General features: G+C 50.6%; 2 protein-coding genes across 5 annotated transcripts in view; one reads left to right on the top strand and one right to left on the bottom strand.

The window, feature by feature from the left end:
- Positions 1-976: 976 nt before the first annotated feature.
- Positions 977-27,370, bottom strand: ARMC6 (armadillo repeat containing 6). Of its 3 annotated transcripts, none has more exons than XM_007995851.3 (8): positions 27,040-27,370; positions 17,809-17,975; positions 16,588-16,670; positions 7,626-8,199; positions 5,164-5,333; positions 4,072-4,203; positions 3,532-3,669; positions 977-1,733 (listed from the first exon to the last, which is right to left on the bottom strand). In XM_007995851.3, exons 2-8 carry the CDS (start codon positions 17,951-17,953, stop codon positions 1,521-1,523), a joined length of 1,455 nt encoding a protein of 484 aa, XP_007994042.3. In that variant the 5' UTR covers positions 17,954-17,975; positions 27,040-27,370; the 3' UTR covers positions 977-1,520. The 3 variants fall into 3 exon arrangements, with proteins under 3 accessions (XP_007994042.3, XP_037848255.2, XP_007994043.3); XM_037992327.2 differs by having other exon boundaries at positions 5,188-5,333; positions 26,957-27,152; XM_007995852.3 differs by having other exon boundaries at positions 26,957-27,152.
- The window catches only part of SUGP2 (SURP and G-patch domain containing 2), a 44,489-nt gene continuing 44,231 nt past the window's right edge, over positions 27,117-27,374 (top strand). For both annotated transcript variants that reach the window (XM_037992323.2, XM_037992325.2), the window contains exon 1: positions 27,117-27,209. The gene's annotated coding sequence lies outside the window, so the exon portion shown is untranslated. The remainder of the gene's footprint in view (positions 27,210-27,374) is intronic.

A 27,374-nucleotide genomic window follows, 5' to 3' on the forward strand; every position in this document is an offset into this window, starting at 1 on the left:
GCTGGGGCACACACAAGTGGTCCTGAGGCTGCCTGGACCCCCGTCAGGCCAGAAGGGATACACAAGCTACCTAGTGACCATGGTGTGACCTCTGAATGTGACTTCAGAGCAGAAGAGCTGGGGTCTGCAGGGCCACGGCTGCCTGGGCCCCCCAGAATGCTTGGGGTGGGGTGGTCACTGAGGCCAACAACGAAGATGTCTTTTTTTTTTTTTTTGAGACAGAGTCTCGCTCTGTTGCCCAGGCTGGAGTGCAGTGGTGTGATCTCGGCTCACTGCAACCACTGCCACCTGGGTTCAAGCACTTCTCCTGTCTCAGCCTCCTGAGTAACTGGGATTACAGGCGTGCATCCCCACACTGGGCTGATTTTTGTATTTTTTTAGTAGAGATGGGGTTTCAACATGTTTGTCTCCTGACCCGCCAACTCAAGTGACCCACCCACCTCAGCCTCCCACCCACCTCAGCCTCCCACAGTGCTGGGATTATAGGCATGAGCCACCGTGCCCAGCCGATGTCTATCTTATAGATGGGGAAATTGAGGCTTAGAGACAAGAGGTTGGCTATCTAGGACACCCAGCCTAAGACAACTGGGCACCCCCCATGTGCTCAGCCTGGCCCAACACTTCTCAGAGGGGGATCTATCACTGCCCCACTCCTCACTTTAGGAGGAGCATATTGAGGCTCAGAGAGGTTCTTTCACTTGCTCAAGGCTGCAGAGCTGAATAGGGGATGAATGTGGAGCCCTCCGGCCCTGCGGGTGGTACACATCAGAAACAGTGATCCTGACCATGGCCTCAGCGCCTGCCTGTCTGAGGGTGACAGTGGATCCTATATCCCAGGCCATTCCCAAAACCCCTTTGCTACCCTCAGTGACTCCATGGCCCCCCCACCAAAATGTTTGTCCTTCCCCCACACTCTGAGGCCACTGGCTGCAGCCCCCCATGCTCAGCCGAGCTAGGGAAGAGACCTCTCCAACTGTTTATCCAATGATCTTTTATTATCAGGTGCCCTGGCTAGCCCAGAACCAGAGACAGACAAGCTGGGGCCAGGCATCTGAGACCCATTTTACAGGTGAGAAAAACGAGGAGCAGAGGCCTGTACGAACCTGCAGTAAGCAGCAGGCACTGGGGGCCCAACCCCACTGGAATCGCCTGCCCTGCCCTGAGCCTGGCCCACAGCGGCCACCACATTTCAGACACAGCAGTGAGTGATGGGACATGCCCTTTGCCCCTTCTGCTAGGGCATGGGGCTAGGGGGAAGGAGAAGGACAGTAACGTCTATGCTGCTGGCCGGAAGGCGAGGCTGGGACCCAGGAGTGGCTGGGACGTGGGGGCTGCTTTCTTCTGTGTAGATGCCTCCCTACAAGGCCCCCCCGCCTCCGACCCTTTACCCAGGGCCTGCCGAAAAACACTTCTCACTGTGAAGGGGACAGAACTAATGTGGGACAGTGGAGGACCTGGATCTACCCCCATTCCTGAGTCACACGACTCACCCAGAGTCATGGCCCAGACTGGGCCTGGGGTCATGGCGCCAGGTTGCCCCTCTGGCCTGTCCACAACTCTTGGAATTCGACATGGCAACCCAGGTCCCGTAGGGCAGCCTTGGCCACGTCCTCACAGTCACGGTGGGCCGATCGGGCCTGCACGATGAGTGCCTCAGCCCCCAAGTCCAGGATGGGCTTCGAGAAGGCCTGGCTGTGGGCCACCAGGTTTCGGATCAGCATGCAAGCCTGTTTCTGTAGGAGAGAGCAGCTGTGAGCTGCCAGATAGGGCTTTGGGGTGGGGTCCACTCTGACCTCTGGGTCTTCATCATAACAAAATGGAGGTGATCATAACCACAGCTGACATCTAGCAGCTGCCTATACTGTATCAACTTAGACCCATCTCTCCACTTTACCCTCTTGGCAGCCCCAGAAGGCAAGGCTAATGCCCCCAACTCCCAGGCAAGGAAACAGGCTCAGGGAAGCTCCAGAATCTGTCCCATGGCTTTGGAACTCTCAGCCTCAGAGTTGGTGAGTCTGAGAGTCCCCGAGGCTGGCACGGAGCCAAGGAAGGGGCCCTAGGGCAAGGGGACAGTGAGGCCACAGGAAAAGAGTGGTTGTGCACAGGCGCCTGTCAGTTACATTCCTACACATTCGGTGGATATTTGTGCCCTGTGCACCTGCTGTGGGTGGGTGCGGGACGCTGCCTGGAAGCTTCCCAGGGTGGCTCCCACCACCAACAGGAGAGCAGATGGGAAGCGCATGCAGAGTGGGGAGCTGCTGGCCAGGGTGGCCAGAAGTGGACAAGGGGACAGACCAAGTAAGGGACAGTGTCCCAGAGTAAGAGCCAGTGAGAGCAAAGGCCCCCTGTGGGTCCCAGCCTGGTATGTCCAAGGACCCTATGCTGGGAGTGAGGAGGCGAGGAGGGCCCCAGGGGCTGCAGGGAGGAGTCTGGGTTCAGCCAGGGAGGTGTGGACAGGGTGTCCCACACCCAGAACTCAGACCAGCAGCCCAAGGAGGGGGCAGGAACCTTTCTGAAGCCCCAGGCAGATCACCATCCACGCTTCCCCAACTTCTTCCTCCCCAGATCTCTCTACAGCGACTTTTAAGAAAGGAGACTGCCGGGCATGGTGGGTCACGCCTATAATCCCAGCACTCTGGGAGGCCGAGGCGGGTGGATCACGAGGTCAGTAGATTGAGACCATCCTGGCTAACACGGTAAAACCCCGTCTCTACTAAAAATACGAAAAATTAGTGGTATACAAAAAAACTACAGGCCTGTAGTCCCAGCTACTCGGGAGGCTGAGGCAGGAGAATGGCGTGAACCCGGGAGGCGGAGCTTGCAGTGAGCCAAGAAAGCACCACTGCACTCCAGCCTGGGCGAAAGAGTGAGACTCCGTCTCAAAAAAAAAAAAAGAAAAAGAAAGGAAATTAAGGGCGTGGTGGCTCACACCTGTAATCCCAGAACTTTGGGAGGTAGAGGTGGTGGATCACCTGAAGTCAGGAGTTCAAGACCAGCCTGGCTAACATGGTGAAACCTCGTCTCTGCTAAAATTACAAAAATTAGCCGGGCTTAGTGGCCCATGCCTGAGGACCCAGCTACTCAGGAGACTGAGACAGGAGAATCACTTGAACCCAGGAGGTGGAGGCTGCAGTGAGCCGAGATGGCACCACTGCACTCCAGCCTGGGTGACAGAGTGAGACTGTCTCAAAAAAAAAAAAAAAAAAAAAAAGGAGATTGTGTGTTATAGCTTTCTTTCTGGGGTTTCACCAGAATGCTCCCCCAAAGTCCCCCCTCCCCAAAATAGGAGAGTAAATGTAGAAAAAACAAAGGCAGAAAAGGAAACAGCTGCAGGCAGAATTCAGCACATTTTGGAAGATGAGAAAGAAGTTGGCCCTGTGGGGCTCAGCTGTGGCAGGGAAAGGGACAGGGACAGGGACTGAGCCTTTGCCCCATCACCCACCCACACACCGCACCTGCTCCCATGCCCTCTCAGCACCTACCTGCACACCCCACCCCAGCCTGCCTGCCCCCATCCCATGCCCTGCCCACCTGCACGCTGGCCTTCTGCGGGTGTGCCTTCATGGCCTGCAGTGCTGCCACAGCCCCTCCACCCTCCACGATGATGCGGCTGTTGTCGGGCTTACGCAGGGCCAGGAAGCCCAGGGCCGCGCAGCTCTGCTCACACACCTGCAGGGGGCAGTCACAGGAAGGCGGAGATGTAGCGGAAAGACCCTCCACAACATCCTGCCATGGCTGCCAACCCCTGGTGAACACCCTGCGGCCTCCCTTCCGTGGGTCTCTGGCAGCTCCTGTGTAATAACAGCACGACGGCAGGGTGACAAAAGTATCAGCGGAGCTCTTAGGGGTGACAAGGGCACTAGGCCTGGTCAGACCTTTGCAGGGTGCTGGTGGTAACTCCAGGACACCCAGAGTCATGCATAGGCAGGTCAGCATTTGAGAGCCAGAGCGCGCGACCCTCACCTGCCCTGCTCTGGCCCTACAGAAGAATAGAGCTTCATGCAGACACAGAAACTGAACTGGGACTCCAGCCACCACCCTGCTACTCTGTGTGCCCCCCGAGGTGGGTACCTGGGGGCAGGTCAGGTGCTGGGTCATGGCAGCCACGATGGACTCCGTCCCGCCGGCATGGACAATAGCGTCTTTCACGTCGTCGTTGCCTGCGATGGCTCGCAGGGTGCTCAGCACTTGCTTCACGAGCTCCTGCACAAGGGAAAGGCTCGCTCACCCCAGCCAGGCCGCTGGATTGTGGGAGAGGGCTCTGAGGGAGAATCTGGGGCTGTTTTACTGTTTCTCCAGCAAGTACAGCGTGACTGCAGAGTGTGACTAATGAAAAGGGGTGACAGATGCCTGTGGCTCAGGCTGCCTGTGTCCAAATGGTACCATCCAGGTGACTTGATCCCTTATCCCCACAGGGGCAGAGGGAGCATGTGACTCAGGCCGGCCTTCAGAGCACAGGGTCCCCCTGGCCACGGCCACAGACCCAGGGTGGGTGCTAACTGCCCTGCACTGAGGACAGTGGATAAGATGCTACTGGGACTGCTGATCCCCTTAATGGGGAACCTGAGGACCCTGACCCCTGACTGCCCAGGAATACATGGCAAAATGTATCCCTTTATGTGCTGAAGTTGGTTCCCATTCAGCTCCCAGCCACTTGCACAGAAAGAGGCTGGATGACGTCACCAGCGAGGCTTGGGGGCGCAGGACTGTGGCACCCCTGGGGGCTTTTCTGCAGCTGCAGCTGGATAGGGAGGCGCCTATTGACTGGCTCCTTGCTGTGGGTGGGCACATGGAGAAGGGCTCGATAATTGGCTGCTAAATGGGGTAATGAGTAGGGGACCCTGCTCTATTCTGCAGCTAGGGAAACTGAGGCAGAGTTTCCTAGATACTTAGGTGTAGGAACTAACCCAAATATCCTGGCCTTGGCTGACATACCCCCACCCTGTGCTTCCCACCATCCTTTTCCTGGTGCAAAAGGACAGTAAGGGAGAGCGGGTGGGTTTGTTCCCCCCGACCTTTGGTTCCTGCCCTTGGGTCAGTGAAAAGAAAAACTGCACTTTGGTTCCGAGATTGGCAGGCAGGGCCGGCTTGTTCTGACTATGGCTTGTCTGGCTGACTGGGACCCAGAGGGACAGCATGCACTGGGACAGGGGGGCTTCATACCAGAACGCTGCTCTGGTCCCCCACCTGGTGGTCATTGAAGTCAGCTAGCAGGGACACCAGGATGCTTAGGCCCCCGAGGTCGACGACCTCCTGGCAGAACTCATTGCGGATGGCCAGGCGGGACAGGGTTCCGCAGAGCTCGCTCAGGATGCCAGGGTTATCTGGGAACGCTGCGAGGAGAGAGGGAGACGGGTGGTGGGGGCGGGAAGAACCAGCCGCAGGGGCCTCCGGTTGGGTGGGGATCCTGCTGCCCTAGAAGAGTCCAGCCCTTCTGCCTATTGGAGTGGCCACGGGCACCAGGAAGGCCCCAGGGAACACCAGGGGCTACCTGGGCCTGCAGTGCCCCCTGCTGGCTGCTGGAAAGACTTAGGAATGTGCCCCTCCAGCTTCCTTCCATCATGCCCCAAATAAATTCCATACCAACTGATGGTCTCACCTAAAAAAAGAAAACCATAATAGTGCTAAAAAAAAAAAAAAGAAAAAGAAAAAGAAAAAAAAAAAAAAGACATCTGAAGACTATTTTTATGATCATGGGGTAGGAATGACTTTTCTAAGTGCAAGAGGAAACTCCAAAACCATAGAGGGACACATATGGACCGGGCTGACGTGGCCAAAACCAAACACAGGAGCCGCAGATGGAGCCCAGAGGCGCTGCGCCAGGAAGCAGATGCCGGAACTCACGCCAAGAGGGCGAAGATCCTGCACCTACACAGGACTGCGATGGTCAGTTCCTGTGGCCACCTGTAGCCCTCTGCAGTTCCACCCAATGCCAATCTAGGTGTTGCCATAGAGGTATTCTGTCCACACGGTTACCATCCGCAATCAGCTATCTATCTATTATCATTATTATTATTAATTTGAGACAGAGTCTTGCTTTGTCACCCAGGCTTGAGTGCAGTGGCGTGATTTTGGCTCACCACAACTTCTGCTTCCTAGGCTCAAGAGATCCTTCTGCCTCAGCCTCTCAAGTAACTGGGATTACAGGCGCCCGCCACCACACCCAGCAATTTTTGTATTTTTAGTAGAGATGGGGTTTCATCATGTTGCCCATGCTGGTCTTGAACTCCTGGGCCCAAACAATCCTTCTACTTCAGCCTCCCAAAGTGCTGACATTACAGGCATGAGCCACCATGCCTGGCCTAGTTGCCTTTAAGTAGAGGAGATGATCTTGAACAATGTGAATGGGACTCATTCAATCAGCTGAAGTCCTTAGAAGGAAACAGGTGTTTTCTCAAGAAGGCGACTGCCCTGGAGTTTCCAGCCTGTCCTATGGAGTACAGACTTGCCACAATTGCATGACCCCATTCCTTACCAAAAAGTCTCTTCATATATATATATATCCTGTCTCTCTGGCTGAAACCTAACTGCTTGGAGCTCCTATAAATAAAACAGGAAAGGTGTGAGCTACCTCCTGGAAAAACAGTCTGACTTTGCAGGTCAGGACTCATTTTCAGCCTTGCTGGAGGTGTGGGAGACTGAGGTGGGCTCACTTCCTCAGCAGACAGAGCCAGAACCCCCACACAGGTCTGGCCACAGAGCCAGAGTCACGGGCAGGCAGGAAAGGGGAACTCATCCTTCTGACACCTTCTGTGTGTCAATCAGGACTTTTCTTTTCTTTTTCTTTTTTTTTTGAGACGGAGTCTCGCTCTGTCGCCCAGGCTGGAGTGCAGTGGCCGGATCTCAGCTCACTGCAAGCTCTGCCTCCCGGGTTTATGCCATTCTCCCGCCTCAGCCTCCCGAGTAGCTGGGACTACAGACACTCGCCACCTCGCCCGGCTATTTTTTTGTATTTTTTACTAGAGACGGGGTTTCACCGGGTTAGCCAGGATGGTCTTGATCTCCTGACCTCGTGATCCGCCCGTCTCGGCCTCTCAAAATGCTGGTATTACAGGCTTGAGCCACCGCGCCCGGCCCAATCAGGACTTTTCTAGTGGGTTCAGTGGATGGAATGGGGTTAGGGGTTAAGACAGAAGCTGTGGGGTCTGACGGTCAGCACTGTGACCTCCCAGGGCCGGCTCACCATGGTCACCCTGGAGCCAGACACATGAATATGCCTAAGGATTTGTGGCTGAATATGATCAAGCGTGTACACATCCACCTGAGACTGCCACAGTGCGTGCCAGCCAGCCTCCCCCAGTCCTCTTATTTCCCTCTGGTGAGGTCCCCCTTCCCTACTCAGTCCCTGGAGTTGGACACAGCAAGCCCCTTCCCAAGAAGCTCCAGAGATGGGATTGTGGCCTGCTCCTAGCCCATGAGTGCTGGCCTGGAATTCTCCTGGAGCCACTAGAAAGCATGGGGAGACTCTTCATGAGGGTTGCCATGCAGGTGGGTCTAAGCTGAGGGGCGAGCGGAACCTTGAGCCCGCCGTGCCTGAAGCAGTCCTGATCTCTGACTCCCTCATTCTGGTCACATCTGACCCGCCTGCCTTTGTTTGCTAGCTCATATTGGCCCCCAGCTCTTACCTTTGGTAGCTTCAATGAGCACCTTCAAGCCTTTGTTCTCCTGCACAATCATCTTGGCATGGTTGTGGGCATGGCCAAAGGGCACACGGATGTCGTCATCGAAGGTCATGACACGCAGGGCCCAGCAGGCCTCCCTGACCACGTCGGCATGGTGGCCATGATGGGCAATGGCGCCAGTCAGCAGGGGCAGCACGCCAGCTTTCACCAGGTCTTGCCGATTCTGTTCATGTTTCAGGCAAGCGTGACGCACACAGCGGATCCCAGAGCAGGTCAGGTCGGCCTCATCAGCATTCTGGGTCAGCGTGGCCACCAGGAGCTGCAGGCCCTGGGTGTCCAGGAGGTCTGGCTGGCCATCAGTCAGCACTGACAGGGCATTGAGGGACTGGAGCAGAAGGCCCTGGTCACCCACAGTAGCCAGCTTCCAGGCAGTGAAGATGATGGGGTAGGCCCCCTTCTGGGCCGCGAGGAAGCGGCAGGCCTTGTCCTGCTTGCACTGGTCACAGAAGCGGGTGAGGTGTGCTGACACCTCCTGGAGGCGAGAGCTGGCCACAGACTCCTGGAGGTCACTGAGAGTCTGGGAGACATGCGAGAAACCTCAGCATCAGCTCAGGCAAGAGGAGCCCATGGCCACAGCAACAGTGTCTGGATCCCTGCAAGGTTCCCTCCCCCTGGGATCTGGGCCTGCAGTGGAAGTGATGTGGGGTCAGTTACAGCTCTGGCAACTTCCAGACCTGTGCCTCTAGGAGCTTTGAGCTTCAGAGGCCATAGGGTGGAAGACTGACACTGACACACACACACACACACACACACACACACACACAAAGACAGCTCAGTGTCCCTGCCAAGGGGCTGCACACATAAATGCAGACATATTAAACATTCCAGCCCTACCTGCTATCTAGAGGACCCAAGCGATACTGGCAGAAGAACCGTCCAGCTGAGCCCAACCAGGCAGAATCACAAGAAACAATAAGACACTTGTTGTTTTGGGTTGTTTGTCACACAGCCATAACAAATTGGCACACCCATCAATGGTCAGTTCTCCAAGGAAGGAGAAAGCCACATTCACCAGATATACCCATCCTGATGTCTCCTTTCATCTCTCTCATTCACTCCACAAACATGTACTGAGCACCTGCCAAATGTGGTTATACTATACAGAGAGCAGATTTACCCAAATTCAACTCTAAGCCACTGGGGAGAAAAAGCTTTAAACACCTCAGACAAGTTTAGCTGCCATTCAACTACATGACCTTGGGACACATCTTAGCATGAGCCAAAGATGAATCTGTGAGCCTGGAGTGTAGGAGATTATTTGCACCCAGACTGAGTCAGGGCGGTTCTACAGAAACCACCAGCCCAAAGGGCTTTGATTTGGCATTGACTGACACAAAAAACAAAGAAGCCTATCTGATAGTCTTCACTAAGCTCAGATTTGTGGACCTGAGTATACGTTACAATGCAACAGGATATTTAAAAAGATAAATTTTTGCTAAAATGAGAACTGAAAAACAAAAAACAATAAAAAAGTTAACACCAGTGTGCATGACTAGAATAGACATTACTACAAAGAATACATACAAATGGCCACTAACACATGAAAAGACGCTCAATATCACTAATCATTAGGAAAAATGCAATTCAAACCTACAGAGGAGCCAGGCTTGGTGGCTCGTGCCTGTAATCCCAGCACTTTGGGAGGCCAAGGCAGGAGGATCGCTTGAGTCCAGGAGTTCAAGACCAGCCTGGGCAACATACGGAGCACTCATCTCAAAAAAGAAAATCATAGACTTACTGCATGATCCAGCAGTTCCACTTCTGGGGATACATTCAAGAGAACTGAAAGCACAGTCTCAAAGAGATACCTGTACACTCATGTTCACAGCAGCATGATTCATCAGAGCCAAAAGGTTGGAGGCTGCAGTGAGCTAAGATCCTGCCATTGCACTCCAGCCTGGACGACAGAGCGAGACTGTCTCCAAAAAGAAAAAAAAAAACACTATAACGACAACAAAGAAATTCAGGCACATAGTATACCATGGATGTACCTTGAGGACATTATGCTAAGTGAAATAAGACAGTCACCAAAAGACAAATGCTGTGATTCCATTTATTTATTTTTGTTTTGTTATGTTTTGTTTTTGAGAAGACTTTTGCTCTTATCGCCCAGGCTGGAGTGCAATGGCGTAATCTCAGCTCACCACAATCTCCGCCTTGTGGGCTCAAGTGATTCTCCTGCCTCAGCCTCCCAAGTCGCTGGGATTACAGAAATGTGCCACCATGCCCAGCTAATTTTTTTGTATTTTTAGTACAGACAGGGTTTCTCCATGTTAGTCAGGCTGGTCTCAAACTCCCGACATCAGGTGATCTGCCCGCCTTGGCCTCCCAAAGTGCTAGGATTACAGGTGTGAGCCACCACACCCAGCCTGTGATTCCATTTGTTTAAAAATTTTTTTTTAGATGGAGTCTTCCTCTGTCACCCAGGCTGGAGTGGAGTGGTGCCATCTCGGCTCACTGCAACCTCCATCTCCCGGGTTCAAGCGATCCTCCCGCTTCAGCCTCCTGAGCAGCTAGGACTACAGGCATATGCCACCATGCCTGGATAATTTTTGTTATTTTCAGTGGAGACAGGGTTTCACCATGTTGGCCAGGCTGGTCTCAAACTCCTGACCTCAAAGTGATCTGCCCACCTCCCAAAATGCTGGGATTATAGGCATGAGCCATGGCGCCCGCCTGTGATTGATTCCATTTATATGAGGTCCCTGGAGTAGTCAAATTTACAGCAACAGAAGGCAGAATGATGGTTGCTGGGGGCTGAGGGGAAGAGGAACACAGAGTTTGTTTCAGTATTGCAAGATGAGATGGATGGTCATAAAGTACAACATTATGAATGTACTTAATGACACTGAACTCTACATTTAAAAATGGTTACAATCCCATCCTGGCTAACACAGTGAAACCCTGTCTCTACTAAAAAAAAAAAAAAAAAAAAAAAACTAGCCGGGCGAGGTGGCGGGCGCCTGTAGTCCCAGCTACTTGGGAGGCTGAGGCAGGAGAATGGCGTAAACCCGGGAGGCGGAGCTTGCAGTGACCTGAGATCCAGCCACTGCACTCCAGCCTGGGCGACAGAGCAAGACTCCGTCTCAAAAAAAAAAAAAAAAATGGTTACATGGTAAATGTTTTTATGCATATTTTATATAACAAACAGTGGTGTAGCATTTCAGCAGAAACCCTATAAGAAACTTGAAAAGTTCCTGACAGAAATGCCTTTGAGGATGCACAGTACTGGAGTTAGAACCACCAAGTTTTTCACAAGGAATTACTATGTTAGCAAGGACGTGTAAACTAAAAATAAAATTCTTGGCCGGGCATAGTGGCTCATGCTTGTAATTCCATCACTTTGGGAGGCCAAGGCAAGTGGATCGCTTTCAGCTCAGGAGTTCAAGACCAGGCTGGGCAACATGGTAAAACCCTGCCTCTAGGCCGGGCGCGGTGGCTCAAGCCTGTAATCCCAGCACTTTGGGAGGCCGAGACGGGCGGATCACGAGGTCAGGAGATCAAGACCATCCTGGCTAACACGGTGAAACCCCGTCTCTACTAAAAAATACAAAAAACTAGCCGGGCGTGGTGGCGGCGCCTGTAGTCCCAGCTACTCGGGAGGCTGAGGCAGGAGAATGGTGTAAACCCAGGAGGCGGAGCTTGCAGTGAGCTGAGATCCGGCCACTGCACTCCAGCCTGGGCGACAGAGCCAGACTCCGTCTCAAAAAAAAACAAAAACAAAAACAAAAAAAAACCCTGCCTCTAAAAAAAAATACAAAAATTAGCCAGGTGTTGGTGGCTCACACCTGTAGTCCCAGCTACATGGGAGGCTGAGGCTGAAGAATTGCTTGAGCCCGGGAAGCAGAGGTTTCAGTGAGTCAAGATTACACCACTGCACTCTAGCTAGGTATCAAGGTGAGACCTTGTCTCAAAAAAAAAAAAAAAAAAAGAAAACAATCTTAGTCCCCATCCATTCTAAGGACCCCTTATCTCAGCCAAAGGCATTCCAAAGGTAACCTGAAAAACTAGTTCAGGTCATGATGGGACGTGGGGGTCAAATATGTCCCATTTTATCTTCCTGCCTTTGGAAGTCAGACACAACTGACCATCTTAAGACTTTTTGTAGCAATAAGACACCAACTTCCAGCCTAATGCTAATACAGTATGGAAAGAAATCAAAGTATTTTATCCTAAAATATATTTCTTTGACATATTTTGAAATGGCCCAGGAAAGCTATCTCTTGTGGGGACAAGCTACATTCTACAGAGATTCCCTTTCCAGGTCTTTTCCCTGATTCAGGACAGAATTAACTAAGAGTCTGGTGCCTTTTTAAGTCTGATAAGAAACATTTACAATCTATTTTCAATGAAGCCTGCTACCTGGAGGCTTCATCTCCTTGATAAAACCTTGGTCTCCACAACCCATCTTAACCAAAATATTACTTTCTATTGATTCTAGGTCTTTAGATAACTGTTTCAATCAGAAAATCTTTTTTTTTTTTTTCTGAGTCTCATTCTGTTGCCCAGGCTGGAGTGCAGTGGCATGATCTTGGCTCACTGCAACCTCCACCTCCTGGGTTCAAGTGATTCTCCTGCCTTAGCCTCCCAAGTAGCTGGGATTATAAGCGTCCACCACCATGCCCAGCTAATTTTTGTTTTTGTTTTTGTTTTTGAGATGCAATTTCGCTCTTGTCACCCAGGCTGGAGCGCAATGGCGCAATCTCGGCTCACTGCAACCTCTGCCTCCCAGGTTCAAGCAATTCTCCTACCTTAGCCTCCTGAGTAGCTGGAGTTACAGGTGCCTGCCACCATGCCTGGTTAATTTTTGTATTTTTAGTAGAGATGGGGTTTCACCATGTTGGCCAGGCTGGTCTCGAACACTAACCTCAGGTGATCCACCTGCCTGGGCTCCCAAAGTGCTGGAATTACAGGTGTGAGTCATCGCGCCTGGCCTAATTTTTGTTTTTTGTAGAGACAGGGTTTTGCCATGTTGACCAGGCTGGTCCCAAACTCCTCAGCTCAATGCGATCCGACTACCTCAGCCTCCCAAAGTGCTGAAATTACAGATGTGAGCCACAACAACTGGCCAGAAAAATCTTTAAATTTGCCTATAACCTGGAAGCCCCAGCTTTCAGCTGCCCTACTTTTCCAGACCACACCAATGTACATCTCACATGTATTGATTGATGTCTCATGTCTCCCCAAAATGTGTAAAACCAAGCTGTAGCCCGACCACCTTGGGCACATGTTCTCAGGAGTTCCCGAGGCTGTGTCACAGGCCACAGGTCACTCATATTTGGTTCAGAATAAATCTCTTGAAATATTTTATAGAGTATTTTCATCAACAGGTGGTTGCTAAAATGCAGGTGGCAGAGCCAGCTGTGCTCTACCTATGACAATTCTGTGTGGTGCTCACCACCCTGCTCATGGAGGGGGGCTTTAATCACTGAACTCCTGGAGTCATTCACTCTCTGTGACTAATGCTTTTCATTCTGCAACTTCCCACATGTAAATGTGGCCCGGCTGGCTCAGTTTCTACTTGGACAGTCTCCAGATGTTATTTTCCTTCTGTTTCTATAAGCCTGTTTGCAATACATCTTATGACATGAATAGATTAATTTCAACGGCCATCACAATGAATTGTTTTCTCCCTCAACAGATAAGCATTTTTTACACATCTGAGCCAAGATGCACAAGGTCAATCATGCTGCGGGGCATTTGAGAAGGGGCTTGGTTCAGTTGCAAACTGACTGCTGAGATGCAAACCCCAGTGTCTGGTGGGAGGGACAGGGCAAGGACTTTCAGATTTTACTATAAATGCTTGAGTATTGCTCAAATCTTTTATGCTAAGAATGTATTTCCACTCTTCTGTGATGAAAAATAAAATTTAAAATTAGCCAGGGGTGGCAGGTACCTGTAATCCCAGCTACTCAGGAGGCTCAGACAGGAGCATCACTTGAACCCGGGAGGTGGAGGTTGCAGTGAGCCAAGATCCTGCCACTGCACTCTAGCATGGGTGACAGAGCAAGACTTTGTGTCCAAAAAAAAAAAAAAGAAAAAAATTTAAGGCTGGGCATGTTGGCTCACACCTGTAATCCCCACACTTTGGCAGGGCAAAGTGGGAGGGTCACTTGAGGCCAGGTGTTCAAGATCATCCTGGCAATATAGCAAGACCCCGTCTCTACAAAAGAAAAAAAATAGGCTGGGCACAGTGGCTCATGCCAGTAATCCCAACACTTTGGGAGGCCGAGGCAGGTAGATCACTTAGGTTAGGAGTTCGAGACCAGCCTGGCCAATGTGGTGAAATCCCATCTCTACTAAAAATACAAAAATCCGCAAGGCATGGTACACGCCTGTAATCCCAGCTACTCAGGAGGCTGAGGCAGGAGAACCGAATGAACCTGGGAGAAGGAAGTTGCAGTGAGCTGAGGAAGGGCCACTGCACTCCAGCCTGGCCAACAGAGTGAGACTCCGTCTCAAAAAATAAATAAAAGAACAGTTAAAAAAAAAAAAGAAGCGAATGTTATAAACAAACACACAGTTTCCTGTACTGCTGGTAGAACAGCCTGAATTTTAGTGCTTGGCTTCCTGGATTCAGGTACCAGTTCTGCCTCTCACCAGCTGACCTTTTGGGGTGGGGGTCATTGATCCTTGGGAAGCCTTAGATACATCATCAGCAAAATGGGCTGAGCACAGATTCAGAGAACATATTTTAAGAATTTAGCATAATAGGCCAGGCATAGTGGCTCACAGCTGTAATCCCAGCACTTTGGGAGGCCAGGGCGGGCAGATCACGAGATCAGGAGATCGAGACCATTCTGGCTAACACGGTGAAACTTTGTCTCTACTAAAAATACAAAAAATTAGCTGGGTGTGGTGGTGGGCACCTGTAGTCCCAGCTACTCGGGAGACTAAGGCAGGAGAATGGCGTAAACCCGGGAGGCGGAGCTTGCAATGAGCCAAGATCGCACCACTGCACTCCAGCCTGGGTGATAGAGCAAGACTCCGTCTCAAAAACACAAAACAAAACAAAACAAAATTAGCTGGGCATAGTGGTGTGCACCTGTAATCCCAGCTACTTGTGAGGCTGAGGCAAGAGAATCGCTTGAACGCATGAGGCAGAGGTTGCAGTGAGCCATGTTGCGCCACTGTACTCCAGCCTGGGCAACAGAGTGAGACTCTGTCTCAAAAAACAAAAGGCCGGGCATGGTGGCTGACACCTGTACTCCCAGCACTTTGGGAGGCCGAAGCAGGTGGATCATGAGGTCAGGAGATAGAAACTATCCTGGCTAACACGGTGAAACCCCATCTCTACTAAAAAATACAAAAAAATTAGCCGGTCACGGTGGCGGGCACCTGTAGTCCCAGCTACTCAGGAGGCTGAGGCAGGAAAATGGTGTGAACCCGGGTGGTGGAGCTTGCAGTGAGCCGAGATCGCGCCACTGCACTCCAGCCTGGGCGACACAGTGAGACTCCGTCTCAAGAAAAAAAAAAAAGAGAAAAAAAAAGAATTTAGCATAATGCTGAGCACTTAAGAAGTACTTAAGCAGTAACTGCTAGATAATATAGACGATATTGTTATTGAGATCCTTTCTATATAAAGTTCGTCTACAAATCGGTAGGAAAAACATTAATCACCCAATGCAAAGATAGCCGGAAGACAAACTCATTTTAAAAGAAATTCATCCAGGCTAGGCATCATGGCTCATGCCTGTAATCCTGGCACTTTGGGAGGCCAAGGCGGGCAGATAACCTGAGGTCAGGAGTTCAAGACCAGGCTGGCTAACATGGTGAAACCTCATCTCTACTAAAAACACAAAAAAATTAGCCAGGTGTCGTGGTATGTGCCTATAATCCCAGCTACTCGGGAGGCTCAGGCAGGAGAATCACTTGAACTTGGGAGGTGGAAGTTGCAGTGAGCTGAGATTGCACCACTGCACACCAGCCTGGGCGACGGAGCGAGACTCTACCTCAAAAAAAAAATAATAATAATAATAAAATCAATTCATCTTTATTAGGCAAGAAAGGTAAAAAGCAAACTAACAACAACGAGGCAATTCTCACAAGACCTCCTCACGGCAGGAGAGGGCAAGACCCTGAGGTAGAGAGAAGTAAGTGTCATGCCTTAGGTGAGCTGGGTTTACACCCAGAGCCATCTCTTCCAACTTCCTCTCTTATCATTGCACCTCCTGCTCCCAGGTCAATGACTTTTCTTCTCTTTGGATCTCAATGTCCCCATCTGTATAATGGGGAAATCCCAGCCTTGCAGGTGTTATTTGGACAATGACTGAGAAGGCAGGAAAAAAGTACCTGCACAGAACCAGGTCCACGGTCGGTTCTCAAACACCAGAGCCTTCTGCTGTATTACAAAGTTCGATGGGTGACCTTAAGGAAAGCATTGAAGTTCTTTTACCTTCCTTGTTTGGGTCTCTGGAGAGCTTAAGTGCCAGCTCCTGGCCTGTTTCCCCATCACTAAGACAGGAGTGACACCACCTACCTCACTGTGTGAGCTTCAGTGCTAACAGATTGGCTAGAAAGTGCTGGTAAACAGTCGGTGCTCAGTAAGTGACAGCCTTACTGTCAGCCCACTCTCTCGTCCTGTGAGTCCTGTCCATCTCTCTCTGGGAAGCCAGAGGGGCCCCTCTATGGTGTCCCTGACTCTGGGCTTCCAGCAGCAGGGACAATCAAGCCATCCACCTGATTTCAGCATACATGCCACCCGAGGAGCTTGGCGTCCCCTGCATTGGAAGGCATGCCGCCCTCAGACATGGACTCGGAGACCTGGCTGCAAACTCGAGCTTGCCCATGCATGCTGGGAAGGGTATGACCTTCAGAGCCTGCATTCTGCCATCCAGGAAACAGGGAAGAGGTGCCCCCAGACAGAGGTGACGCAGGACCTGCTGTGTGGGATGCCCATTCCTACCTGCAGGATGTCATGTGTGGGCTCCTGGGGTCCGTCTGCAGAGACTTTAGGCGCCGTCTTTACAATGTTGCTCAGATCAACCCCTATTGGGGGCGGGGGAAGCAAGCACACAGGGGTCACAAAGCAAGTGACAGCTGTCATTCCCATGGGCCTGCTGGAATCACACTTCAGGACCCTTCTGCTGGGACCACCCCTCTCCAGAAGCCTCCCACCTCCCTATTCCCGCCCATGCCACATCAACACAGGGGTGTAGAGGGTATTGGGTATTTCTGCCACTGGGCCATGGGCCAGTCAAAGGGAGCAGAGTGGTAGTGAGGCCGTTGTCACACAAGGCTGTCATCACAGGCCACATCTGTGCGGTGAGGTGCCACATGCTGCCTGGTGGGCTTGACAGGGGAGGGGGGGACCCCACGGCCTTCTCCCTTGGGGCTCCCATCCGTCCTGGCTCTGGCTGCATTCTTGCCCCTGCTGGCACCCCCACAGGGAGCCCCTACAGTGCTGGACGCCTTTGCTTGTCCCACTGGCCCGTCTAGGGGTCTATACCCCACTCTGTGCCTGCAAGGCTGACCTCTGACCTCTGAGGCTGGACCCTGGGTTTGTTCAATGGGGAAGTGAACTTGAGATGCAGGCAGGAGGAGGGGAGCGTGGGGTGTTCATTCCCAGCCCCCTGCCTCTGCCCCAGGGTCCAGCGCCTGCCAGGTGGCCCCTGTCCAGGACTCCTGCTCCCTGCAGTCAGGGTCTCTGTGGGGGCTAGTCGTGCTAGGGGTGGTCTCCTAACCCCGCCCACGCCATTGCAAACAGCCCCTCAAAACCACACTCCTTCACACCTGGTCTGAACATGCCACCTGTTTCCACAGGCTGCTGCTGCTTCTGCCTCTGTAAGCTCGAGGTGGGGTAGAGTAGGGCAGGAAGGCAGGGGCCCCGTTTCCCAGGCCAGGGTCAGGGAAAACCTCTTCAAGGAAGTGATCAAATGAGACTCATGAGAAGGATCCAGCCCATAAATATCTGGGCGAGGTGGAAACAGGGGCAGAAAGGGTGTGTGAGAGGTGGGAGCAGGATAACTAGCCTGCCTCGGGCAGAGGCTGGAGGGGACAGGGCCCAGTGGGCACCTGGTTTCTGTGCCAGGCATGTGGCACCCCCAGTGGGGCGGGGCAGCAGGGCCCTCCCATCACTCTTGCATCTGAGAGCCTCAGATGGCAGGTGATGGTCACACCGCCCTACCTTGCGATTCAAACTGCTCCATAGCCTCTTTCACCGCCTCCTCTGGCCCCATCGCAAACTCCTCGATGTTCTCACGCACGGCTGCATCAAAGGTCTCCTGGGCAATGCGCTTGGAGACCATCTTCGCCTGCGGTGATGTTGGCATGCAGCCGATAGATGCTCCTGAGCTGAGAAGTTAGGGCAAAGAGAGAGCTACCTCAAGGGTGAGCAGGCAATGGCAGGGCCTGGCCACCATGAAAACGCCACTTAGGAAGAAGCTACCAGGGACCAGAGCCCTACAACCACCCTGGAGAAATCCTTCCCACCTAGATCACAGGAAAGGGTGATATCCCTACTTCCCTAGGGCTTCTACAAATACAGAAGAGGCCGGGCATGGTGACTTAGCCTGTAATCCCAGCACTCTGAGAGGCCGAGGCGGGAGGATCACTTGAGCCTGGGAGGTCAAGGCTGCAGTGAGTCATGATCATGCTACTACACTCCAGCCTGGGCCACAGAGTGAGACCCTGACTTGGGGAAAAAAAACAAAAAAAGAAAATGCAGAAGAGAACATAGAGTTTACTATATTTTATCTAAGAAAGGTTTTTCTTTAATATAAAGATACTAGTAATGTTATTCTGAAACTATTATGGACGTAGCAAATAATAATGATTATATTATTAGGAATCAGCATAAAAGAAAAAAGATTCTGGCTGGGCACAGTGGGTCAATGCCTATAATCCCAACACTTTGGGAGGCTGAGGCAGGAGGACTGCTTGAGCCCAGGAGTTCAAGACCGGCCTGGACAACATAGCGAAATTCTCTCTCTACCAAAATTAAAATTAAAATTAAAATTAAAATTAGTTGAGTGTGGTGGCACATGCCTATAGTCACAGCTACTCAGGAGGCTGAGGTAGGAGGATCGCTTGAGCCTGGGAGGCCAAGATTGCTCCACTGCACTCTAACCTGGGCAACGGAGCAAGCCCCTGACTCAAAAAGGAAAAAAAAAAAAAAAAGATTCTAACATCATAAAATCAAGTGAAAACTCGGAACTCCCTATAATTAACAATATTGTATTGTATACTTGAAATTTGCTAAGAGGGTAGATCTTAAGTGTTCTCACCACAAAAAAGAAAAAGGTAACTGTTGATTGAGGTGAGTATTTCACAATCTGCATGCATATAAAATCGTCAAGTTGTATAATGTAAACATATGCAATATATTGGTATCATTTATGTACCATATATAGTATAAGATATACACTATATTAAATACTTATTCGCTGGGTACAAAGGCTCACGCCTGTAATCCCAGCACTTTGGGAGGCTGAGGCAGGTGGATCACCTGAGATCAGGAGTTTAAGACCAGCCTGGCCAGCATGGTGAAATCCCATCTCTACTAAAAATATAAAAATTAACTGGGCATGGTGGCAGGCACCTGTGATCCCAGCCACTCGAGAAGCTGAGGCAGGAGAATCGTTTGAACCCAGGAGGCAGAGGTTGCAGTGAGCCGAGATTGCACCACTGCACTCCAGCCTGGGCAACAGAGCAAGACTCCGTCTCAAAAAAAAGTACATATTATACCTCAACAAAGTTGAGAAAAAAATCTCAGAACTCTTATATTCGAAATGGAAATATCCATATAAACCCATCATGTGTTTTCTCTTAAGTAAACAAAGATCTAATTTTCTAGTCATAGCAACCAAAAATGCCTAGAAGAAATGATAGCACAGTAGTACTGAATGCCTCTAACACCATGTATAGTTTCTACCATCTCCCATGAAAAGGAGCTGGGGGCAGGGCTAGGTGGCTCACTCCTGTAATCCCAGCACTTTGGGAGGCTGAGGGGGGAAGATGGCTTGAGGCCAGGAGTTTGACACCAGCCTGGGCAACATAGGGAGGCCCTGTCTCTATATAAAATCTTTAAAAACAAGGAGCCGGGGCTTCTGGAAGAATGGCTGATTCCAGGTCCCAGCAGGTCATGGGGCGGGTCACCCTGGGGCATCCTGTGAGACCAGGAAGCAAGGAAGCTTCCAAACCCTAAGGGGTGCCTGATAGCTACAGATGAGATAAGTGAGCATAAAAAAAAAAAAAAAAAAAAAAAAAAAAAAAAAAATTCCAGTACATATGAAAATCAAAATCTGGGCCAGGTGAGGTGGCTCACGTCTGTAATCCCAGCAATTGGGGAGGCCGAAGTAAAAGAACTGCTTGAGCCCAGAAGGTGGAGGTTGCAGTGACCCGAGATCACGCCATTGCTCTCCAGCCTGGCTGACAAAGCCAGACTACATCTCAAAAAAAAAAAAAAAAAATCAAAATCTGTGCTTTTGATTTTTTTTAGATAATACTATTTTTTAGATAATACTAAAACAAATACAGCTCAGGCTTCTGAAAACTGGCCAACCAAGAATCCAGCTCTTGGTGGGGAGTGGTGGCATGCTCTTGTACTCCCAGCTACTACTCAGGAGGCTGGCTGACATGGGAGGATCACCTGAATCCAGGAGTTCAAGACCAGCCTGGCCAATGTAGCGAGACACTGTCTCTACAATAATTGACAACAATTTTTTTTTAAAAAGAAACTAGCACTTGACTGGGCGTGGTGGCTCACACCTATAATCCCAGCACTTTGGGAGGCCAAGGCAGGCGGATCATGAAGTCAGAAGATCGAGACCATCCTGGCTAACACGGTGAAACCCCATCTCTACTAAAAATACAAAAACAACAACAAAAAAATTAGCCAGGTGTGGTGGCGGGCGCCTGTAGTCCCAACTACTTGGAAGGCTGAGGCAGGAGAATGGCGTGAACCTGGGAGGCGGAGCTTGCAGTGAGCCAAGATCGCACCATTGCACTCCAGCCCGGGTGACAGAGTGAGACTCCGTCTCAAAAAAAAAAAAAAAAAAAAAAAAATAGCACTTAACCTGCCTCCCTTGTACAAATGGGTCCCGGGTTACAAAAAGAGGATGAGGAAAAGTTCTACTTCCAATTCCAGCTGATCAGCCAAGACAGGAGAGAAACAGATAATGATCCCACAGGATCCAAAACCATCAGGTGTAAAATTAACAAGGAAGCCTAACAAGGGTGGACAGGAACTGAATCTACTGCTTGATCTCACATCATCAAAAGAGAAACCAGCAACACCTACCTCCTGAACAAGAACAAAATGCACCTGTGAAGTCATCGTGCCAAAATCTCAAACCTGAATCTGATCATGCATTCAGGGCACTTTCTGCTATGATGAAACGTTCTCTATCTGCACTGCCTAGTACAGATGCCATTGGCCTCTGTGGCTATCACACAGCTGAAGTGTGGCAGTGCAGCTGAGGAAACTGAGTATGTAATTTTATTTCACTTTAATGTATGTTAATGTAAATAGCCATGTGTGACGAGTGACTATGGTATTGCACAGCACAGCTCTGACACCTTAACCAATACCATGGGGATATGATCTGCAAAATCCCTACTTTTTGGGATTTTGGGAAGAGAACGTCAGCTAGAGGACAAACACCCAGAGTTTTCAACAAATAAATCACAAGAACAAAGAAAAGGAGAGGGAGTCTACCAACAGATGAATGGATAAACAAAATGGTCCCTGTGCACGATGGAATATTACTCAGCCAGAAAAAGGAATGAGGTGCTGAAGCATGTTACAATGGGGATGGACCTCAAAAACATGATGTCTCGTCAAAGAAGTCAGACACAAAAGGCCTCATATTGCACGATTCCAATGATATGAAATGTCCAGAATAGACAAATACACAGACACAGAAAGCAGATTGGGTGTTGCCAGGGACTGGAGGAGAGGGAATGGGGAATAACTTCTAAAGGGTATAGGGTTTCCTTTTGGGTGATGAAAACGTTCTTGAATTAGATAGTGATGATGGTTGTACCACTCTGTGAAAACGTAAAATCACTATATCAGGCCAGGCATGGTGGCTCACACCTGTGATCCCAGTGCTTTAGGAGGCCAAGGTGGGAGGACTGTTTGAAGCCTGGAGTTTGAGACCAGCAAGGACAACATAGGGGGGCCCTGTGTCTACAAAAATAAAAATTAAAAATTCAGTCGGGTGTGGTGGCATTTGCCTATGGTTGAAGTTACTTGGGAGGCTGAAGCAGGAGGATCATTTGAGCCCAGGAGTTCAAGGCTGCAGTGACCTATGATTGGGCCACTGCACTCTAGTCTGGGTGACAGAGGGAGACCTTGTCTCCAGAAGAAAAAAAAAATTACTAAATCAAATGAGTGGCTATTATGGTATGTAAATTATAGCTCAATTTCTTAAAGTGCTAGTCTGTTTAAAAACAAAAAGAACTGAGCAACGACTTGTGCCTGTAATCTCAGCAACTTGGGAGGCTAAGGTGGGGGGATCACTTGAGCACAGGAGTTTGAGACCAGCCTGGGGCAACATAGTGAGACCACATCTCTTAAAAAATGTGTGTGTATGTGTGTGTATGTGTGTGTGTGTGTGTGTGTATACACACAAACCCACCTTATAAAATAAAAATAAGCAAGTAAGGCTGGGAGTGGTGGCTCACGCCTATAATCCCAGCACTTGGGGAGGGCAACGCAGGCAGATCACCTGAGGTCAGGAGTTCAAGACCAGCCTGGCCAACATGGCAAAACCCCGTCTCTACTAAATACACAAAAATTAGTGGGGTGCCTGTAATCCCAGCTACTCAGGAGGCTGAGGCAGGAGAATGGCTTGAACTCGGGAGATGGAGGTTTCAGTGAGCCAAGATCATGCCACCACACTCCAGCCTGGGCAACATGAGCGAGGCTCCATCTCAAAAAATAAATAAATAAACAAACAAGTAAAACCCAGTATAGGCACACCCTGGAAACCAGGGTAGGTATAAACACTTAGATGACCCATTAACCTTAGGCAGTACCTTCCCCTCTGACAGTTGGGGACAGGACATAGAGTTAAGTAAGATAAAACTCTTGGAAAAAACACCAAATCCCTTTGCAATTCCGTTTCAACCCTGTAGCTCAGCAGTCTCAACCTTTTTAGCCTAAGGGACCAGTTTTGCGGAAAACAATTTTTCCATGGATATGGTGGGGCTGGGGTGGGGATGGTTTCGGGATGGTTCAAGCTCATTACATTTATTGTGCACTTTATTTCTATTATTATTACATTGTAATATAATAATTATACAACTCACTGTAATGTAGGATCAGTGGGAGCCCTGAGCTTGTTCTCTGGCAACTAGACAGTCCCATCTGGGGGTGATGGGAGACACTGACAGATCATCAGGCATTAGATTTTCATAAGGAGCATGCAACCTAGATCTCTCGCATTTCACAGTAGGGTTCATACTCCTATGGACATTTAATGCTGCTGATCTGACAGGAGGTGGCGCTCAGGCACAATGCAAGTGATGGGGAGCTGCTGTAAATACACATGAAGCTTTGCTCACTCACTCTACGCTTACTTCTTGCTTTGTGGCCCAGGTCCCAACAGGCCAGGGACCACTGGACCAGTATGGGTCCGTGACTCAGGAGTTGGGGACCTCTGCTATAGATGATCTTAACAAGGTCTTCACAGGGTACAAGTGAACCTAACATTTGCTACCATCCCTTCGGGACAAAGGGAGGAACAAGCCTTAGGTCCAGAGCCTAACAGAGGTTAACAACTTTTAAAATTTTAATTGTTTTAATATATCCACCTTGCTTATTGCAGTAATATCAAGTTTCCATTCTGGAATTATCAAGTTTCTGCTTCAGGCCAGGCATGGTGGCCTGCACTTTGGGAGGCCGAGGTGGGAGGATCACGTGAGGCCAGGAGTTTGAGACCAGCCTGGGCACGTGGTGAAACTCCACCTCTATAAAAAAAAAATACAAAAATTAGCCAGGTGTGGTAGCATGCACCTGTAGTTACAGCTATTTGGGAGGCTGAGGGGGAGCCCAGGGAGGTCAAGGCTAAAGAGCCAAGATCACATCGCTGCACTTCAACCTGAGTGACAAAGTAAGACCCCGTCTCAAAAGAAAAAAAAAAAAAAAAAAGGAAAAAGAAACAGGTCACTCTGGCCCACGCTTCTCTTTTTAGGCAGTGGCAGGGATATACACATTCCATCTGTGTTCCTGCAGATGCCCACTGTGCACTGCACACCGCCTGAGGGGAGAAGGACTGGCGCCCAGCCAGCCTGCAGAACCCAGTTCCCACGCCCTCCACTTCAATGCCCTTTTCTTTTCTTTTCTTTTGAGATGGAGTCTTGCTCTGTTGCCCAGGTTGGAGTGCAGTGGCACAATCTTGGCTCACCACAACCTCTGCCTCCTGGGTTCAAGTGATTCTTGTGCCTCAGCCTCCAATCAGCTGGAACTATAGGCCCACGCCACCACGCCCGGCTAATTTTCGTATTTTTAGTAGAGACGGGGTTTCACCATGTTGGCCAGGCTCCCATCGTGCTGGGATTATAGGCGTGAGCCACTGCACCCAGCCAGATGCACTTTTCTTCAATTCCCTCATGTGTCAAACAGAGATAAACACGAATCTACCTCATAGGGCAGTAGTGAAAACTTCAGCCAACTCCTATACATTCCTCAGAAAAGGATATGGACAGGCTCAATAAATGTTAGCTATTTGTTCCTTTCCTTTGTTGCTTAAGAAGCAATTCAGCAAGTTTATGCAGGAGTCCCATCTCCCTCCTTTGCAGATAGGCCCCTCTCCTTTATGCCCCAGAAGAAAAGGGAACTCTTTAAGTGGTGCTATGGATTTCCAAGGTCAAAGGTGAAGGAAGAGTAATATAAAGAGTTTCTCAGTAGGAGGAAAGGAGTGGGGGACTTGGGGGCCAGGCCAGGAAATTCCTTGTGGCCCTCAAGATCTTTACCCAAAAACAGTTTTGTTGAATTTCACCCTGGCAATGTACATTGATAGGTGATCTTCACAGGTGCAGGACAGAAAGTCATCCCTCAGCTCACCTGAGACAAAAATGCATATCCAGTTGCTCTCTCTGCCCTAAAGTTTACATAAAAATGCAGATTTGGCCACTGGTCACGCCTGTAGTCCCAGCATTTTGGGAGGCTGAGGCGGGTGAATCACCTGAGATCAGGAATTTGAGACCAGCCTGACCAACATGGTGAAACCCTGTCTCTACTAAAAACACAAAAATTAGCCGGGCGTGGTGGCGGGTGCCTGTAATCCCAGCTACTTGGGAGGCTGAGGCAAGAGAATTGCTTGAACCCAGGAGGCGGAGGTTGCAGTGAGCCGAGATCGCGCCATTGCACTCCAGCCTGGGCGACAGAGCGAGACTGTCTCAAAAACAAAACAAAAAACAAACAAAAAACAGCAGATTCATGAGTCGGACTGAGGCATAAATGACTATTCCTCTACCTGCCCTGTCCCCCACGTAAATTGTGTATTCAGTGAAAGGCTGACCAACGACTCAAAAGAATGCAATCTACCTGTGACCATCTTACACGTACTCATTTATGTCTCATGTCTCCCCGAAATGTATAAAAGCAAGCTGTGCCCCAACCACCTTGGGCACATGTTGTCAGGACCTCCTGAGGCTGTGTCATGGACATGTCCTTAACCTTGGCAAAATAAACTTTCTAAATTGATTGACACCTGTCTCATATACTTCGGATTCTCAGTCCTCTGTGGAGCTTCTGTCAGCCCTTCCAAGTGGCTGCCTTTCCTGGCTACTCAGAGCCCGTGCTCTCTGGCCTCCTCTCCCCAACCCACAACCCCTCCCTTCCACCCACTCCTGAGGTGAGCTGGGGAGGTCTGGCTCTGTGACCACCCCTGACCTGAGTCCTCCAAGGTCCCCTAGATCTGGCACAGGGCTGGGTTGGGGGAGGAAAGTACAGATTTGAAACACATAAAATGGTGCCTAGGGATGGCCAAGTAAGAATTACCTGGAGAACAGCCTAGGCTGAAAGGGGGGAAACAGCAGTACCAGTCCCTGTGATCTATCAGGCATGCTGAGGGTAAAACAGAAGGTAAGGCCCCTAACTGGCAGCCAGTTTCCTTCTCTCAGCCAGGATTCTGCTCAAGAAAACTGTGCTGGCCAGGTGTGGTGGCTCACGCTTATAATCCCAGCGCTTTGGGAGGCTGTGGCAGGTAGATCACTTGAGGTAAGGAATTTGAGACCAGCCTGGCCAACATAGCGAAATCCTGTCTCTGCTGAAAATACAAAAAATTAGCCAGGCAAGATAGTGCACATCTGTAATCCCAGCTACTCAGTAGGCTGAGGCAGGAGAATCGCTTGAACCTGGGGAGTGGAGGCTGCGGTGAGCAGAGATCTTGCCACTGCACTCCAGCCTGGGCAACAGTAAGACTCTGTCTCAAAAGAAAAAATAAGGGGGGCCGGGCGCGGTGGCTCATGCTTGTAATCCTAGCACTTTGGGGGGGCCAATGCGGGCAGATCACTTGAGGCCAGGAGTTTGAGACCTGTCTGGGCAACAGGGAGAAACCCCGTCTCTACTAAAAAATACAAAATTTAGCCGGGTGCAGTGTTGCGCACCTGTAGTCCCATCTACTTGGGTGGCTGAGGCAGGGGAATGCCTTGAACCCGAGAGATGGAGGTTGCAGTGAGTCGTGATCATGCCACTGCACTCTAGCCTGGGCGACAGAGAGAGACTCCGTCTCAAAAGAAAATTAGAAAAGTGTGCCATAACATGCTGGGGACCCTAAAAGACTCCATCCACATCTCCCTCTACCAGCCACACCCACTCTGGTTCAAACACCAGCCTCCCATAAGGGCGGCCTCACCTGCCACTCCCAGAGCCTAGACTCCACCTCACTCACCTGCTCAAAGCCCAGTAGTGGCTTCCCAACCCTCTCAGAACAAAACCCAGCCTCCTTATGGGCATTTTCTCTACCTAAGCCTTTCCAGATGCTCTTCCCCGCCTTTCTCATCCTTCCCAGCACTCAAGAGATACCCTTCAAAGCCACTTCCAGGTAAACAGCAGCCCTGCTCTCCCATCCCATCACTCTTTTATTATTTGCACACCATCACCCGTATCTAGAGCGACATCGTTCACTCAATTATTTGTACCCTGTAGCCTCCTTGTCCCCACTGACTAGGACGGGGCCCAACACACAGCAGGCACTCAGTGCACAGGTAATGAATGAATAAACAAAATGAATGAAAAGAAAGCGAAGGCCAGAGAAGCCGGGGATTTTATCCCCAGGCGGCTTCTGTAAAATTCTTTCAATTTTTTCCCCCAGACCACGTACCCGAGGGTAGCGCCAGCCCGACCCTACGGCGCCCTCACTCCCCAGTCCGCGCGCGACAGGCTTCGGCAGCCGCCGCGTCTCACCCGGTCTTCGCGGCCACGTGGGGAAAGGTGGGGCGCACGGCTGTCACCCAGGGCGCTGCCTCTAGCCCCTTCCGGCCGCCGTACGCGCGCAGGCGCCGAGGCGCCCCCAGGCTCGGCCTCCCAGAGCCCTGCGGACGGCTCACGATAACCAAGGACGACCGCAAACCAAGGTAAAGACAACGAGGCCCCCTCGTGCGCGACGGAGGCGTCTTTGCCGCCCTTTCCGGGACGGTCACGGTGCTCGCCGCCCCCAGCAGGGAAATGTTTTGCCTCCGGAGCGTCCACCCAGAAGAAGCGGCCACCGCGCTTGCGCAAGAGAGCCGGGCAGCGGCGGC

This window comes from Chlorocebus sabaeus, chromosome 6 (genome assembly GCF_047675955.1).
Source record: "Chlorocebus sabaeus isolate Y175 chromosome 6, mChlSab1.0.hap1, whole genome shotgun sequence".
Classification (NCBI taxonomy): domain Eukaryota; kingdom Metazoa; phylum Chordata; class Mammalia; order Primates; family Cercopithecidae; genus Chlorocebus; species Chlorocebus sabaeus.